Source organism: Sinohyriopsis cumingii, chromosome 14, assembly GCF_028554795.1.
Source record: "Sinohyriopsis cumingii isolate HCF-2022 chromosome 14, ASM2855479v2, whole genome shotgun sequence".
NCBI lineage: Eukaryota > Metazoa > Mollusca > Bivalvia > Unionida > Unionidae > Sinohyriopsis > Sinohyriopsis cumingii.
The window spans coordinates 19,209,317-19,223,906 of NC_142974.1; the positions used below are offsets into that span (position 1 = coordinate 19,209,317).

Consider the following 14,590-nt stretch of genomic DNA (forward strand, 5'->3'; position numbering starts at 1 on the left):
CAACAATCCTGCCATAAACTTCAAATTAAGTGTCAATCATCAAGCAGCACACCTGTTCTTATATTACATACACTTAATGATGAACAGGGCTGACCTGGATCTAATGTTGTATAATGTACTATCAGATCAAAGTCCAGTTCTACTATCAGTAAGTAGATCTGCCAGGCACCGATATGTCATATTACGTTGACCCTTTGATTCACCAATCAAATTATAGCAGTCATACTTCTGAAAGTGACAAATATGATTTGAAACAGCATTGCCAATGATAACCTTCCCCAAAACATAATGTAATGCTTTACACGGTCAACAAACAAAAACTAATGGTCAAGTCACCAAAAGATGAACTTTTTTGTACCAGTGCCTGCCTGATCTGTTATGTTGAAGATCTTGATTTGAAACAGACTGGATACTGCACATCGTATATACGCGTGTAAGTAAGAACCACATGTGAGTATATATATATATATATAGTAATATCAATGTTGACCCAATCATTCTATTCATGGTCTTAAGCAAACAAATTGTACGCCCTGATCTACCAGTGGCAGATCTGGCATTATGGTTTTCGTCCTAGAGTGCGCTTCAATTCCTGTGCAAACATAATAAGAAAAATTACCATTTAAGCAAAGTAATTCAGTCATTAAACTGATATAAGTAAATATATTGTAAACTATATGAAGATGTTCATGACAGTAAACATGATATCTAAACTATTAACAAACTGGAATCAAGGTCTATGTTATGTAGGAGAGATGATTTTTTGTTCCTATTATGATTGGCGACACCAACTCACTGGGGAGCATTCCTACTATGATTATATCGTGCTACTTTGACCGATCGCATAGAAAATTCTTGTTATTATTATTATTATTAAAAACTTGTCATAAAATAACCAAAGGGACACTGTTCTGAAATTGGCCTATCTTATGTTTTGATATTTTCTCTCACACCAGAGTAGACCTGTCCACCAAATAAAAAATTAAGCAGTCAATTGCCTAACCTACAAGCACATCTTTGGTAAAAGGAAAACACAGAAATAGGCAAACAAGAAAATCTGACTAAATTATCCTTTGACTAATACAATATGAAATAGACAGTAAATCATTCTAATGGAAACAAATAAAAGTACAAAGTAGAAAGACTGTAGCTAAATGTCAGACACAAAGCAGTTCATGCAGATTATGCAAATAGTTTGACGTGTTAATTTTCTACAGTATCTGATTTTCACACATCATATATGTACTACTACTGTACAGACAGGTCAAGTATTGGCAGATCTGGGTCTGTGCAGTTTGCAACTGGACTTGACCTGGCAGATCTGGGTCTGTGCAGTTTGCAGTTGGACTCAACCAGGCAGATCTGGATCTGTGCAGTTTTGCAGTTGGACTAATAAGCATATACATATGGTATTCTGTTGTCATGTACTTCAGTTTTGGACTTGCGACAATACAAAAAATCTTTTAACAATGATACTTACCTAGATGGCAAGATTACAAATGATACAACTCCAACCGTTTTATAACCAAACAAGAAGGACATGGTCTGTATGGTTAACTCATGATCAAAATATTGCTGTAAAACATGTGACTTTGATCACAAGGTCAAAAGGCTGATCAAGCATAGATCCATTTTGTCTTAGCTTCACAATGAATCATCCAAAGTATAAATAAAATCCATACGTAAGCAAATTAAAACTTGATCAATAACCCAAATGCAAATTTTCTATGAAAGTGACCTTGAGCAATTCCATAAAGGGGATGAAAAAAGATAAATGAATAAGCTAACCGAAACCGTAAAGTAAAATTTGTACAGCTAAGACTGTGATGCAAGACCTACGGGGTAAGCCAGCACAGCACAGACTAGTTTCATAATGAATCATCTGGAGTACGAAACAAATCCATCAATAGGTTAAAGAAATATAACAAATGAATTTTTTTTACCTAAACTACATAACGCAATGTTAGTGATGATGTCAGCATCAGAAATGAATCTTTTTCTCACTTTCTAGCTATCACTGGGTCAACAATAAGACGCATAAATCCCATGATGCAGAATCACAAAGCAATTGATAATTTTGTGCAGTCAAGTAAAGAATAAGGCTTCCCCTGGAAACAAATCTGAACAAAGACAAAACTGTAAGTCAAGAGGGTATTGAGATCACTTGTTTATAAAAAAAGATTGAAATGCAAATATGTAATACATTTACACTCTCTACTTTAATCAACTGGACCTACAGCATACCTGTCCATCTGTTATATATTTAACGTTGAGCTTGATAAATTTCTCTTGACACTCCTGGTCCAGCTCACGCACTTCTTCCACTGTCAACCTGCCTGGCAACTTGAATGCACTCGGACTGGTTGGGGATGAGACTGGAGTCTGCCTCTCCGCATGGCCTGGTACCACAGCTGGAGGTCTGTCAGCCATCTTCACCAGTGGAACATCCTGTATGAAAACAGAGAAGCATGAAACTTCCATATCCTAAGTTTCAATAAGTATCAATAAGTAATGCTGATACACAACTGACCAAAACAGGCAAGTGTGATCTATCTTTAGTAATAGTTAGATGTGATTTTCACACAAAAAACAGCAATTGAGCAAAGTATGTCTCTTGGATTAAACGTACTCATTCATAATACAATAGAATTATAGGTTACTGAATTTGTATGGGAAAATATGAATGAGATTATTTAATGGAAATACTACATGACCTTGGGAGTGCAGTAACAAAACGAGTTCATATTTTTCCATACAAATGCAGTGACCTTTTTATTTATATGCTCATTTTCTTATTCTACCTAAGGCTTAATTATATAAACAAAAAATATCTTACAAGAAAAAAAAAAAACTGAATGTGTACCATATTCCAAGCTAAATACACAACCGCAGATTCATCATTACATAACAACATTATTAACATGCACATAACTCTGCCCAGATAAATTTGTACTTAGTCGCGCACTAAACATAACTTTCAAAATAAATTGTTGTTTTGATCTACTTAAAATTGAAAATTGGAGTCATATTTTGAATGAATGCACATTGCAACAACTTTTCCATTTGACCTGGAATGAACAGATTTTTATATTTTTTTCGGTTTTACAAAATTTCAGTGATTATGGACTGGATTTATCTGTTTCAATTCTACATGAAATAGATCAGACTGAAGCAGCCAGTGAGAAGTGTGTTGACATCTGCAAGATAGTGTGTTTCTGTTCCGTCACTGAATGTTTGAAATCAAAATGTGGGAAAAATATGAAGTCTTTCAATTGCAATTATCAGAAAGACACTAAGGAATTTAATGTTTATTTCATTTTGAGTGCAGTAAGATGTAATTGCACTTTAGAATATAGTCAAAATTGCAGTACAATTTCAAAATGTGTAATCAAGTTTGAGAACTCATGCCATAGCTCATGTAATTTGGATTTGCAGAGCTAAGAAAGTACATTTTGAGGAAATTCAGGATGTAAAACTAAGTATATTTTTGGCCGTTCTTATTACCAGATAAAGAAGACATTTTATGCCTTGTTACCTACGTCATTTGTAAGGACCCTGTCTAGTGTCTATAGCTAGCCTAAATATGAAATGTATCAAAAATGTTTACGCGGAATGTGCCAAAGCAGCTGGTATGTGACAGTCCATGAAACCTCTCACTTAGTTCATTCAGAAACAAATTTAATCAACCAAAATGTAAAGCGTCTGCTACGAGAGTGTACATGATTTGTTTACAAAGTTGTTCCTAATACACTATTGGGCATACGTGAGTTCAATATGAATATGCGTGCAAGTGCAATATCATAAAATAATGAACGATTCTGACAACGTAAAGTTAACGGAGAAATAAATGAGCATATAATAACATCCATTAGCTAATCCATTCTGGTTTGTTTCAGCAATAAAACTGCAAGCAATTTGTCTGCTTACAAAGAACTATATCAGGAAGAGGTGGCTTTGCACTACATAGATAGACTGGTGCAAATCCCATCAATCAATCAGGTACTACTGGAGTGGAAGCACACTCTTGGATGTAAACTCTGGGGTGGGGGTTGAGAGGGTACAGGTATATTATTAAAGGGCAAGTATTAGTGAAGAAACAGATTTTACTCCAAAATTGGGTTCTTCCTCAAATAACAGTACCCAACACAATAGGTAAATAGGTAAAATGTGAAGGGGTTTAACTCACCTTATCCTAGACTTGCCCCTGGCTCAAATCTCCTAACATGAGGAGCAGTTTTCAGTCTTGTATGACAGTCTTGAGAAAACAGTTTGCTCATCCTGTGTAAGGAGAGTAACCCTTGTCTAGGACATCCACTCCAGGGCTTGAATGATGGTAAAAGAGACTGTCCTAATCTCATGGGTCACTCTGTATAAGAAATTCATCTGTCTAAGGCTAGTTCCTTGTAAGTTGAATGGTAACCCAAAAGAAATTCATCTGTCTAAGGCTAGTTCCTTGTAAGTTAAATGGTAACCCAAAAGAAATTCATCTGTCTAAGGCTAGTTCCTTGCAAGTTGAATGGTAACCCAAAAGAAATTCATCTGTCTAAGGCTAGTTCCTTGTAAGTTGAATGGTAACCCAAAAGAAATTCATCTGTCTAAGGCTAGTTCCTTGTAAGTTGAATGGTAACCCAAAAGAAATTCATCTGTCTAAGGCTAAGTTCCTTGTAAGTTGAATGGTAACCCAAAAGAAATTCATCTGTCTAAGGCTAGTTCCTTGTAAGTTGAATGGTAACCCAAAAGAAATTCATCTGTCTAAGGCTAGTTCCTTGTAAGTTGAATGGTAACCCAAAAGAAATTCATCTGTCTAAGGCTAGTTCCTTGTAAGTTGAATGGTAACCCAAAAGAAATTCATCTGTCTAAGGCTAGTTCCTTGTAAGTTGAATGGTAACCCAAAAGAAATTCATCTGTCTAAGGCTAAGTTCCTTGTAAGCTGAATGGTAACCCAAAAGAAATTCATCTGTCTAAGGCTAGTTCCTTGTAAGTTGAATGTTAACCCAAAAGAAATTCATCTGTCTAAGGCTAGTTCCTTGTAAGTTGAATGGTAACCCAAAAGAAATTCATCTGTCTAAGGCTAAGTTCCTTGTATGTTGAATGGTAACCCATAAGACATTCATCTGTCAAAGGCTAGTTCCTTGTAAGTTGAATGGTAACCCAAAAGATCCACAATGAAAAGCCTAGCAGAAATGTTATCTCTTTCTTCTTTAATTGGTAAAAGCAAGCAAAAGCAACTTTTTTTTGATGGTTCAGGAAGCTGGGTATCACTTTAATGCCCTGTTAGGGTCTTGAAGATGCCTTTTGGAAGAAGGGTCCAAAAAAGATGATGGTTTCAAGAAAAAGAGAATGATTTCACATGAGACCATTTTTAGCTATGAAATAAGGGGCCATTATGAAGAAATCAAACCATGATGTTGGAAATGCTGATAGTTTGGGTCAAGTGAAAAGGCATGAATTTCAGTGGTTTTGTCTGCTGAGGCAAGAGTGGCATGGAAAGAGGTCTAACACAAAAGCTGAGGCAGGGATCCAGTGTCTTGAGATACACACTGAAAGGGATTAATCCCAACAGGTACACAGTGTCCATGAAAAGAAATACTCCCTACTGGTACACAGTGTCCATGAATGTGAACCAATATAATTTTATAGAATACCTTTATACAGGAACATGAGGTATAAGCTAACTGAAAAATTTCTGTCCAATCTCAAGGTCTCCATTCTGAACTTGGATGGCTAAATATGTTGGCTGAGAGAACTAAATCTCAGACCTATTGGAGCTTGGGACATGGAACTAGGTCATGTCTGTAGTACAATCCCAGTGAGCATGTATTGTCAACAATCTCTACAACCCTTTTTATGAGGAGAGTTATCATTTCCTGCTAAACAATCTATGGATGTTGGGCAGAGTCTCATTTGATCCACTGTAAATTGTTGAAATCTTCTCCCCAATGGGATTTTGGAAAACTGCAGTAGGAGCAGGGTATCATTTTTCTGTCATATTTCGATGAATAAATTATCATTTCCACAGCATAACTTGCAACAAACATGAGATTAACTGTAAATACTTTGGACCATTTGAGCAGGCAATTGAGATGATGCCAACTAATGTATCAGTTGGAAATATTTTTACTTAGGTACAAAATATTTGCTTATGATGAAGACAGAAAAGAATTCACTAAGAAATTTGAAGTTTTATATTCCCCTGAGACTTAAGGATCACCAAAACTGGTAAAAAGGCACCAAACAGGAAGGTATATTCAAAGCCAGTAGATATGGATAATGTCCATTTTAGACAGGAAGGCCCATAGTGACAAGATAGTGAATGCTCTACTAATATAATATGATTGGGCAATGTATTTGAAGAAGAAAGATATCACTTGAGCAAGTACACTGCTTTATAATAAAATTGTGACTTGTACCTACAATGAAAGTCACTTCTCATCCATTTGTAAAAACTATAAAGACAGAAACTATAAAACTGAAAAACAACTGCTAAAATCTTCAGGAAGATAAACCCTTTCAAATAAAAGTAAACATGTACTCCTGAAGCATAAATGCTAAAACACAAAATTTTCAAATTCTTTAAAGAGTATTGATCAATGTTTTAAAGCATAGTGACACAAGTAGGCCTTTTAGTGCCATGGCTATTTAAGTAAAAGTGCCTTGCACAAAGGTCACATCATGGCAGCTGACCTGGAACACAATCCATTGAGCCACAGTGGCTCCTACCTTCATCAGTCATTTTTTATGATAAGCAGGCCTATTCTACTGTCTCCAAGCCCACAGAGGCACAGATAATGGTAACAAAGGCTAAATCCTCAAAATAAATAACTGCATTCTATTATAAAATCTAAGATTTAATCTTATGGCACAAGCTTCTTCATTGAGTTGACAGAGAGGCAGAAATCCATACTCTTGATGAAGATATGCTCCACTGTTATTGGACACTATCAAAGGATGCACTCTGATGAGGTTCACAATTCACAAGGACATGTTCCACTGTTATTGGACACTATCAAAGGATACACCCTGATGAGGTTCACAATTCACAAGGACATGTTCCACTGTTATTGGACACTATCAAAGGACACACTCTGATGAGGTTCACAATTCACAAGGACATGTTCCACTGTTATTGGACACTATCAAAGGATGCACTCTGATGAGGTTCACAATTCACAAGGACATGCTCCACTGTTACTGGACACTATCAAAGGATGCACCCTGATGAGGTTCATAATTCACAAGGACATGTTCCACTGTTATTGGACACTATGAAAGGATGCACTCTCATGAGATTCACAATTCATGAGGACATCTTCCACTGTTATTTGACAGTATCAAAGGATGCACTCTGGTTGAGATTCACAATTCATGAGGTATGGATGCGCCATGTATGTGTGCCCTGTATGAGTGACATATCAAGATTCCCCAGAAAAAATAATGAATAGTTCTGCCTTAACTTTATTTAACATTCTTGTGAAAAAGTTACTCTTTCAAGAAATCACAACTGTATGGACTGGGAGGTTGATGTCCCAAGTCAAAATGCAAAACGTGGACCAATGTGGCCTGGCTACGAGTAATTTTCTTTTTAAACTACCTTACTTATTTGGAAGTATTCCATTCTCTAAGCTTACTGTCTGTAACATGAATAATTATGAAAATTGATTTCCAACTAGCACTCTTAACACAGCTTAAGATCTACGTGGCCAAAGCATAAAAAAGCAACACAGATCTAAAAATCCACCTGTCTACTTTGTCCTGATGAGAGGTGAATGGGTAAGGATGAACTCACCATAGTGGGTCTCTTAACAACAGGACTTGGAGGAGATAGAGAACCAGATGCGCTGGACACATTGGGATTACTCGGCGTGGATGTGTGTCTGGACTCTTGCGGTTCAGCCATTATCCCAGTTACAAAGTCTTTATCAGGTATGTACAGCACCTATAAATACAAATATCAAACATCTCTGTAATTCACCAATATTTTTGTTATGGCGTAACCCTTTGGCAATTGTTGCATATTTAGGCTCTTACAAAAGTAACAAAAAAAGAGTGAAAACAAGCTTTGTAAAATTTAACAAATAGTTTATTTCCCTAGAAAAACAAGGTAAAAATGAGATAAAGAACTTACAGTTTTACGAATCAAATCCAAAAATATTCCAAGAATTAAAAAATAGAAATCCTAATAATTAAAAGTCCTAATGAAGCTGAGTTCGAATCCTGATGAAATCCAAAATGGAAGGCAATAACATATGCTGTGGTCAGCATCATACTGATGTGTCAACAGTTCTTTGTTGAATCACAGAAAATAATATTTTTAATTCTGCATAAATTTCAATAAATGTCTGTCCAAGAAATAATTTAGAACACTAGTATGTAGTAAAACAAAATCTAAAATAAATAGAAGAAAACAAAATAATTTGTCCAAAACTGGTCACAACATAAAACACTTTAACATCTCAAGCGTTACAGCAAGAATGACTATTCTTTCTCAAAACATCAATAATAAATCTAACTACAACACAAAACAGATGCCCAGATGTGGGTTAATCCTCTGGAAAAACCAGTTTGTAACAACTGCTACGTTATTTGAAACGTAGGCCAGATATGACCTTGACTGAAATCAATGGTTCTTACTCTATGAATGAATAAAAATATTTTTTAGAAAGAATTGTTTACCAGAAACCTTAATGGTTCTGAATCAAGGTCAGAAACTAGAAACAGTGTTTCTATTATTAGTTGTTTATAACTGAATTAAATTTCTAGACAATGTCAAATCCAGCAAATAAAATTACATAACAATAACATGTAATGGAATAAAAAAGTTAAAACTAACAAACAAATGATTAAATCAAATACTGTTACATATATCTGGTTTAATTCATATTTATTTGAATTTAATTGTTTGTCAGTTTTACATTTGTTATTCTATTATATGCTATTATAATGTAAATTTATTCACTGGAGATGATATTCTTCCAGAAAATCAGTTGATCTGAATCATTCTTTTGTAAATATCGGGGCTTGATCTAAATCCGGACCTTGTTTCAGAATTTGTAGCAACCTTCGTAAACAAGATCTATTTTATTTTAAAATGATGGGTTGTTTCCAAGGTTATGATGGGGCCTTGTCTTTAAAATATAAACAATATTTTATATTTTTTATTTCTTAGAGTAAAACTGATTGGTTTTCATCATGGTCACATTGGATAAACATGGTCACATGGCCCTGTGTTTCGTAATTCCTGTTTTTCCATTACTGCGCATTTGTTAGTTTTAATAGAGAGCATAGAGAGAGATTTCTCAGTTATGGGCTTTTTACACTGATGTCAACTTATTTTGTTGTAGCCAGATTTTGAGTCATAATTTTCTTCAGATCAGTTGGATTTCAAAAGGATTAGTTTTTTTCTGGAAATACTTTGAGGAGTGCTTACACAGAAATTTTGGGAAGACATTGCGTACAAATTTAATTTGGATTTCTAACACCAGATTGCCATTATTTGTATTTCTACAAGGAACTGTAGATAAGCACAGTACTGACTACAGCATACGTCATCATCATCCATCTTGGATTTTCCATCAGGATTCGAACTTGAAATTATTTATTACTAGGACCTTTGCAATTTAATCTGTGGCCATTCTTGGATTATTTCTGGATTTGATTCTTGAAACTGTAAGATCTCCTTTTTTCATTTTTACAGAATTTTTCCAGGAAAATAAATTATTTGTTACATTTTAAAATGTTTTAGTGTTTATTCGAGCCTAAACATGTAACAATATAAATTAAATAAAATATAAATAACACAATATCATTAATGACATTTACAGTGAACCCTCTCCATAATGCTGTTTACGGAATCCATAAAAGTGAACCAAGCTGTTGGCAGCACCACATTATAGAGGGACAGAGATCCCCCAATTGTAATGCTGTTTATGGAATCCATAAAAGTGAACCAAGCTGTTGGCAGCACCACATTACAGAGGGACAGAGATCCCCCAATTGTAATGCTGTTTATGGAATCCATAAAAGTGAACCAAGCTGTTGGCAGCACCACATTATAGAGAGACAGAGATCCCCCAATTGTAATGCTGTTTATGGAATCCATAAAAGTGAACCAAGCTGTTGGCAGCACCACATTATAGAGGGACAGAGATCCCCCAATTGTAATGCTGTTTATGGAATCCATAAAAGTGAACCAAGCTGTTGGCAGCACCACATTATAGAGGAACAGAGATTCCCCTATAGCTGTTTATGGAATCCATAAAAATGACATACAATTGTATTATGCTGTACCATGTTACTGGTGAGGTTATATTATACTGACTGATCCGTCTCTACAACGTTTTTCAAGACAGCCATAAATATTTAATGTAATTAATGATGCCTCATTATACTGACTAATCTGTCTCTACAATGCTGTTCATGGCAGCCATAAAAATGTACTATAATTAACGAGACCACATTATACTGACTGATCCATCTCTACAATGCTGTTCATGGCAGCCATACAAGTGTACTGTAATTAATGAGACCAGATTATACTGACTGATATGTCTCTTTCAATGCTGTTCATGGCAGACATAAAAATGTACTGTAATTAATGAGACCACATTATACTGACTGATCTGTCTCTACCTTGTTGTTCAAGACAGCCATGAAAATGTACTGTAATTAATGAGACCACATTAGACTGACTGTTCTGTCTCTACCTTGGTGTTCTAGACAGCCATGAAACTGTAATGTAACTAATGAGACCACATTATACTGACTGATCTGTCTCCACCTTGGTGTTCAAGACAGCCATACAAATGTGCTGTAATTAATGAGACCAATTTATACAGACTGATCTCTCTCTATCAAGGTGGTTATGAAAGCCACAAAAGTGTAAAATTATTTGTGAGACCATGTTATATTGACTGATCACTATCTATAATGGTGATTATGACAGCCACAAGAGTGTCAGATCATAAAATGTGTCAAGTCTGTAGACCCTCAATTATATATTTATATAATCAATGAGGAGACACCAACAAGAATGTCTCAAACAAACCCCAAATAACAAAAGTAGGCTTCAAGTAATTATAATTAGTTTTCAACAAGAATCATGCCAACATTCAGCGACTGAATTCACATGATCTGTTGCTATTCAAGATTCTGTGTCAATAGTACAGTATCATATTGCTATTCAAGATTCTGTGTCAATAGTACAGTATCATACTGCTATTCAATATTCTGTGTCAATAGTACAGCATCATATTGCTATTCAAGATTCTGTGTCAATAGTACAGCTTCATACTGCTATTCAATATTCTGTGTCAATAGTACAGCATCATATTGCTATTCAAGATTCTGTGTCAATAGTACAGCTTCATACTGCTATTCAAGATTTTGTGTCAATAGTACAGCATCATACTGCTATTCAAGATTCTGTGTCAATAGTACAGTATCATATTGCTATTCAAGATTCTGTGTCAATAGTACAGTATCATATTGCTATTCAAGATTCTGTGTCAACAGTACAGCATCATATTGCTATTCAAGATTCTGTGTCAATAGTACAGTATCATATTGCTATTCAAGATTCTGTGTCAATAGTACAGCATCATACTGCTATTCAAGATTCTGTGTCAATAGTACAGTATCATATTGCTATTCAAGATTCTGTGTCAATAGTACAGTATCGTATTGCTATTCAAGATTCTGTGTCAATAGTACAGTATCATATTCCTGTTACTCTGGTACACATTTTAAGCAAAAGCTCCTGAATAAATATAATAATAAAATTATCTAAGTAGTGATTTCAACTCTCCTGACATCATAATCATGACAGAAAATGAAGGAGAAATAAGGCTTAGATGAGTGTTGATTGCAAACAGAAATATGGGTGCATTCTCTATTAACACATTAACCCCTAACGACGAAGGTAGTAGCCTACTGCCAAGTTCTGTAGCATCATGGTCATGCATGATACACTAAAGTGGGTGGTATTATAGAAAGGTAGATAGATGTAGCTCTACAATGACACCAAATAATTTGGAATTTATAGTTGCACTACAAAATACAGAGGGAAAAACTTCATTTTTTGGACCCAATTTTTTTCTACCCAAAATTGGCTCCTGGTTGGAATCCAATTTCGTGTCTGGATTTTATACCTTTTGGTCTCAGATCTAAGGCAAACCAGTATGAACTGCAAATAGACAGATGAACCTTTGCAAAAAGTAGTATAAGATGGGCATTTGGAATAAAGAGTGGTCTCAATACAAAAATAATGGGTCCGTTTAGCACAAAAAAAGAAAAAGAACTCCAACTTTTACTCTTCTGCTCATGAGTGAGCCAAATATCCATTGAAAAACAATATTTCTAACACAACTAGGTAGTATGTTATTGAAAGATCACCTGGGATTTGGTGTTTTCGGATGCATTCAGAAATAGCTTTCAAAATGTGTTTCCTCTCGAATTTCAGGTGAAAATGACAAAAAACTTCCAAGGGTTAATGTGTTATCAAAATAGGCTGAAAGCTTATGAAGATCACACAAAAAATCACAGCTGAATGTGGAAGTAACAAAACAGTCTTCAAAATATACTCAAAATCATTCAAATCTGTTGTCTAATGTCATGCCTTTAAATCTGCCAGATAAAAACATTCTGTCATGTTTCTACAGTACCCTCACCCCAACAATGTTCACTGCATTACTCGACGCCAGAAATATTTTGACAAAAATAAAAAAAATGTTTTAATTTTTTTTATAAAACTAGTCAATTTGACCACAAAAAAAGTCTGAAGCACTGTGTGTACAAACAAAATTTGTAAAAAGTTACTGTTCTAAAATTACTGTAAAATTTCAGAACTTTTTTTTAATATTGAATAATGCAGTCCTTTATCAAAAGAATTTGCTGCATACTGACAATTTATATATATATATATATATATATACATATATATATATATATATATATATATATATATATAAAAATCTATGTTGTTTTGTGTATTTGTGAAGTGGAAACATTTTTTATTATCACTCACACCATTGCCACTTAAAACACGTTTTCACTTCACTTGTGAAATATTTCCTTACATCTACTAAAAAATGTGCCATATTGGACTTCACATCAGCATGATCTCATGTAGGACCATATAGACATACAGTGTGACCCCGCTATAGCGTGCTCCGTTATAACGCAAATTTGGATATAACACGGTCGTGGTGTGGCTCCCAAAATTTCATATACAAGTCTTTTTCTTGTGAACAAAAAAATTCTTAAAAAGTATGAAAAAATGTAAAAGGTTGCTTATCATTTTGGGGAAGAGATCGCATATGAATAATACAAGACGATCGTGGCCTGGCTCCTGAAATTTTATATGTATTTTTCTCGTACATGAAAAAGTATTTTTCTCGTACACAAAAAAGTATTTTTCTTTGTTTTCTTCTTAAAAGTAAGAAGAAAAAACGCATAAAAAGTTTATTCTAGGATCGCATTGGTCTTTGCCAATGTCAAACTTGGATTGTTTTTCCTTATTGGCTGCAAAACATACCATGTGGCTTTTTTATTTGTTGGCAACATTGTTGGCTGTTTAAACTTTTATATATAACCATTGGTTTGGAGTGCAGAAATTCAGAGGCCCCATGAAAAAAAGCCACAAACTGGATATAAAATGCACTGAAATTTATCTATTGTTACATAAATAAATTCTTTGTACATACTGACAAACCATCTAAACAGTGCATTGTTATATCATAATCCGCTTATCCTGACATCTAGCATGAGTTCTGTATGTTGTGAAATATCCGCTTTTTTGTTGTTGACATTTCTGGAAACAGAGATCAACCGGACGAGGCATTGTCTTGTAATCTATCTTTCATAGGATTTTCAGCCGCTCGCTAGTAATTAATATATTTACGAAAGACTGACATTTGCATGTGGATGGTAAGTAAAATTCCTCTTTGTTTCACTCAGAATTAAATCCTTCAGACGGCTCACGTTTTCTGTAATAATTCCTGTCATCAGAACACCTGCGTCTCTGTCATCCATTGACCCTTTGTTAATTTTCAGACGCATGTGTGGAAGGCAGCATCACGCTACTACCACAAATGTAAGAAAAGAAAAAAAGAAAAAAATACATCTTATTTATGGGTTTATTCAGTAGGCATGGCGGGACAGTAACTAGAATAGTCTAAACAATGACCAAATTCCTTTTTAAAAATGTACCCAGATAAAATAGTTTGCTGAAATGTCAAAGGAAACAGATTACCTTTGAAGCACCGAATGTTATGAAAACATACTCAGCAAATGGAAAAAATACCAGTCTTAATCATGCAATAGAGTTATTTGATGTTGCCGCCACAATACGAAATGGGCATTCGTTTGGTTCTCCAAAGCTGTCCTTTAGCGGTGACTTCAATAGCACATGCACCCTTCATCAAAGAAAGCCGACTACAATCTTTCAATAACAGCAAAGAACTTTTCTTCAAGGCAAGTCAGTACCAAACTTAAATAAAAGTGATGGAATCTGATGGATTTTTGCATTTTCCAACATGACTGGAACACGTTAACTGTGCTGTGAAAGTTTCCTTTTTGTAGGGAAAAAGTTTAT

General features: G+C 34.8%; 1 protein-coding gene across 16 annotated transcripts in view; it reads right to left on the minus strand.

Annotated features, from left to right (window-relative positions):
* Positions 1-14,590, minus strand: part of LOC149783365 (oxidation resistance protein 1A-like) — a 227,964-nt gene that overhangs the window by 68,727 nt on the left and 144,647 nt on the right. For all 16 annotated transcript variants that reach the window (XM_089931584.1, XM_089931583.1, XM_089931585.1 and 13 more), the window contains 2 exons: positions 7,787-7,936; positions 2,245-2,448 (listed from right to left, as the gene is read on the minus strand). In XM_089931584.1, coding sequence (XP_089787710.1) covers positions 2,245-2,448; positions 7,787-7,936 — 354 coding nt within the window. The remainder of the gene's footprint in view (positions 1-2,244; positions 2,449-7,786; positions 7,937-14,590) is intronic.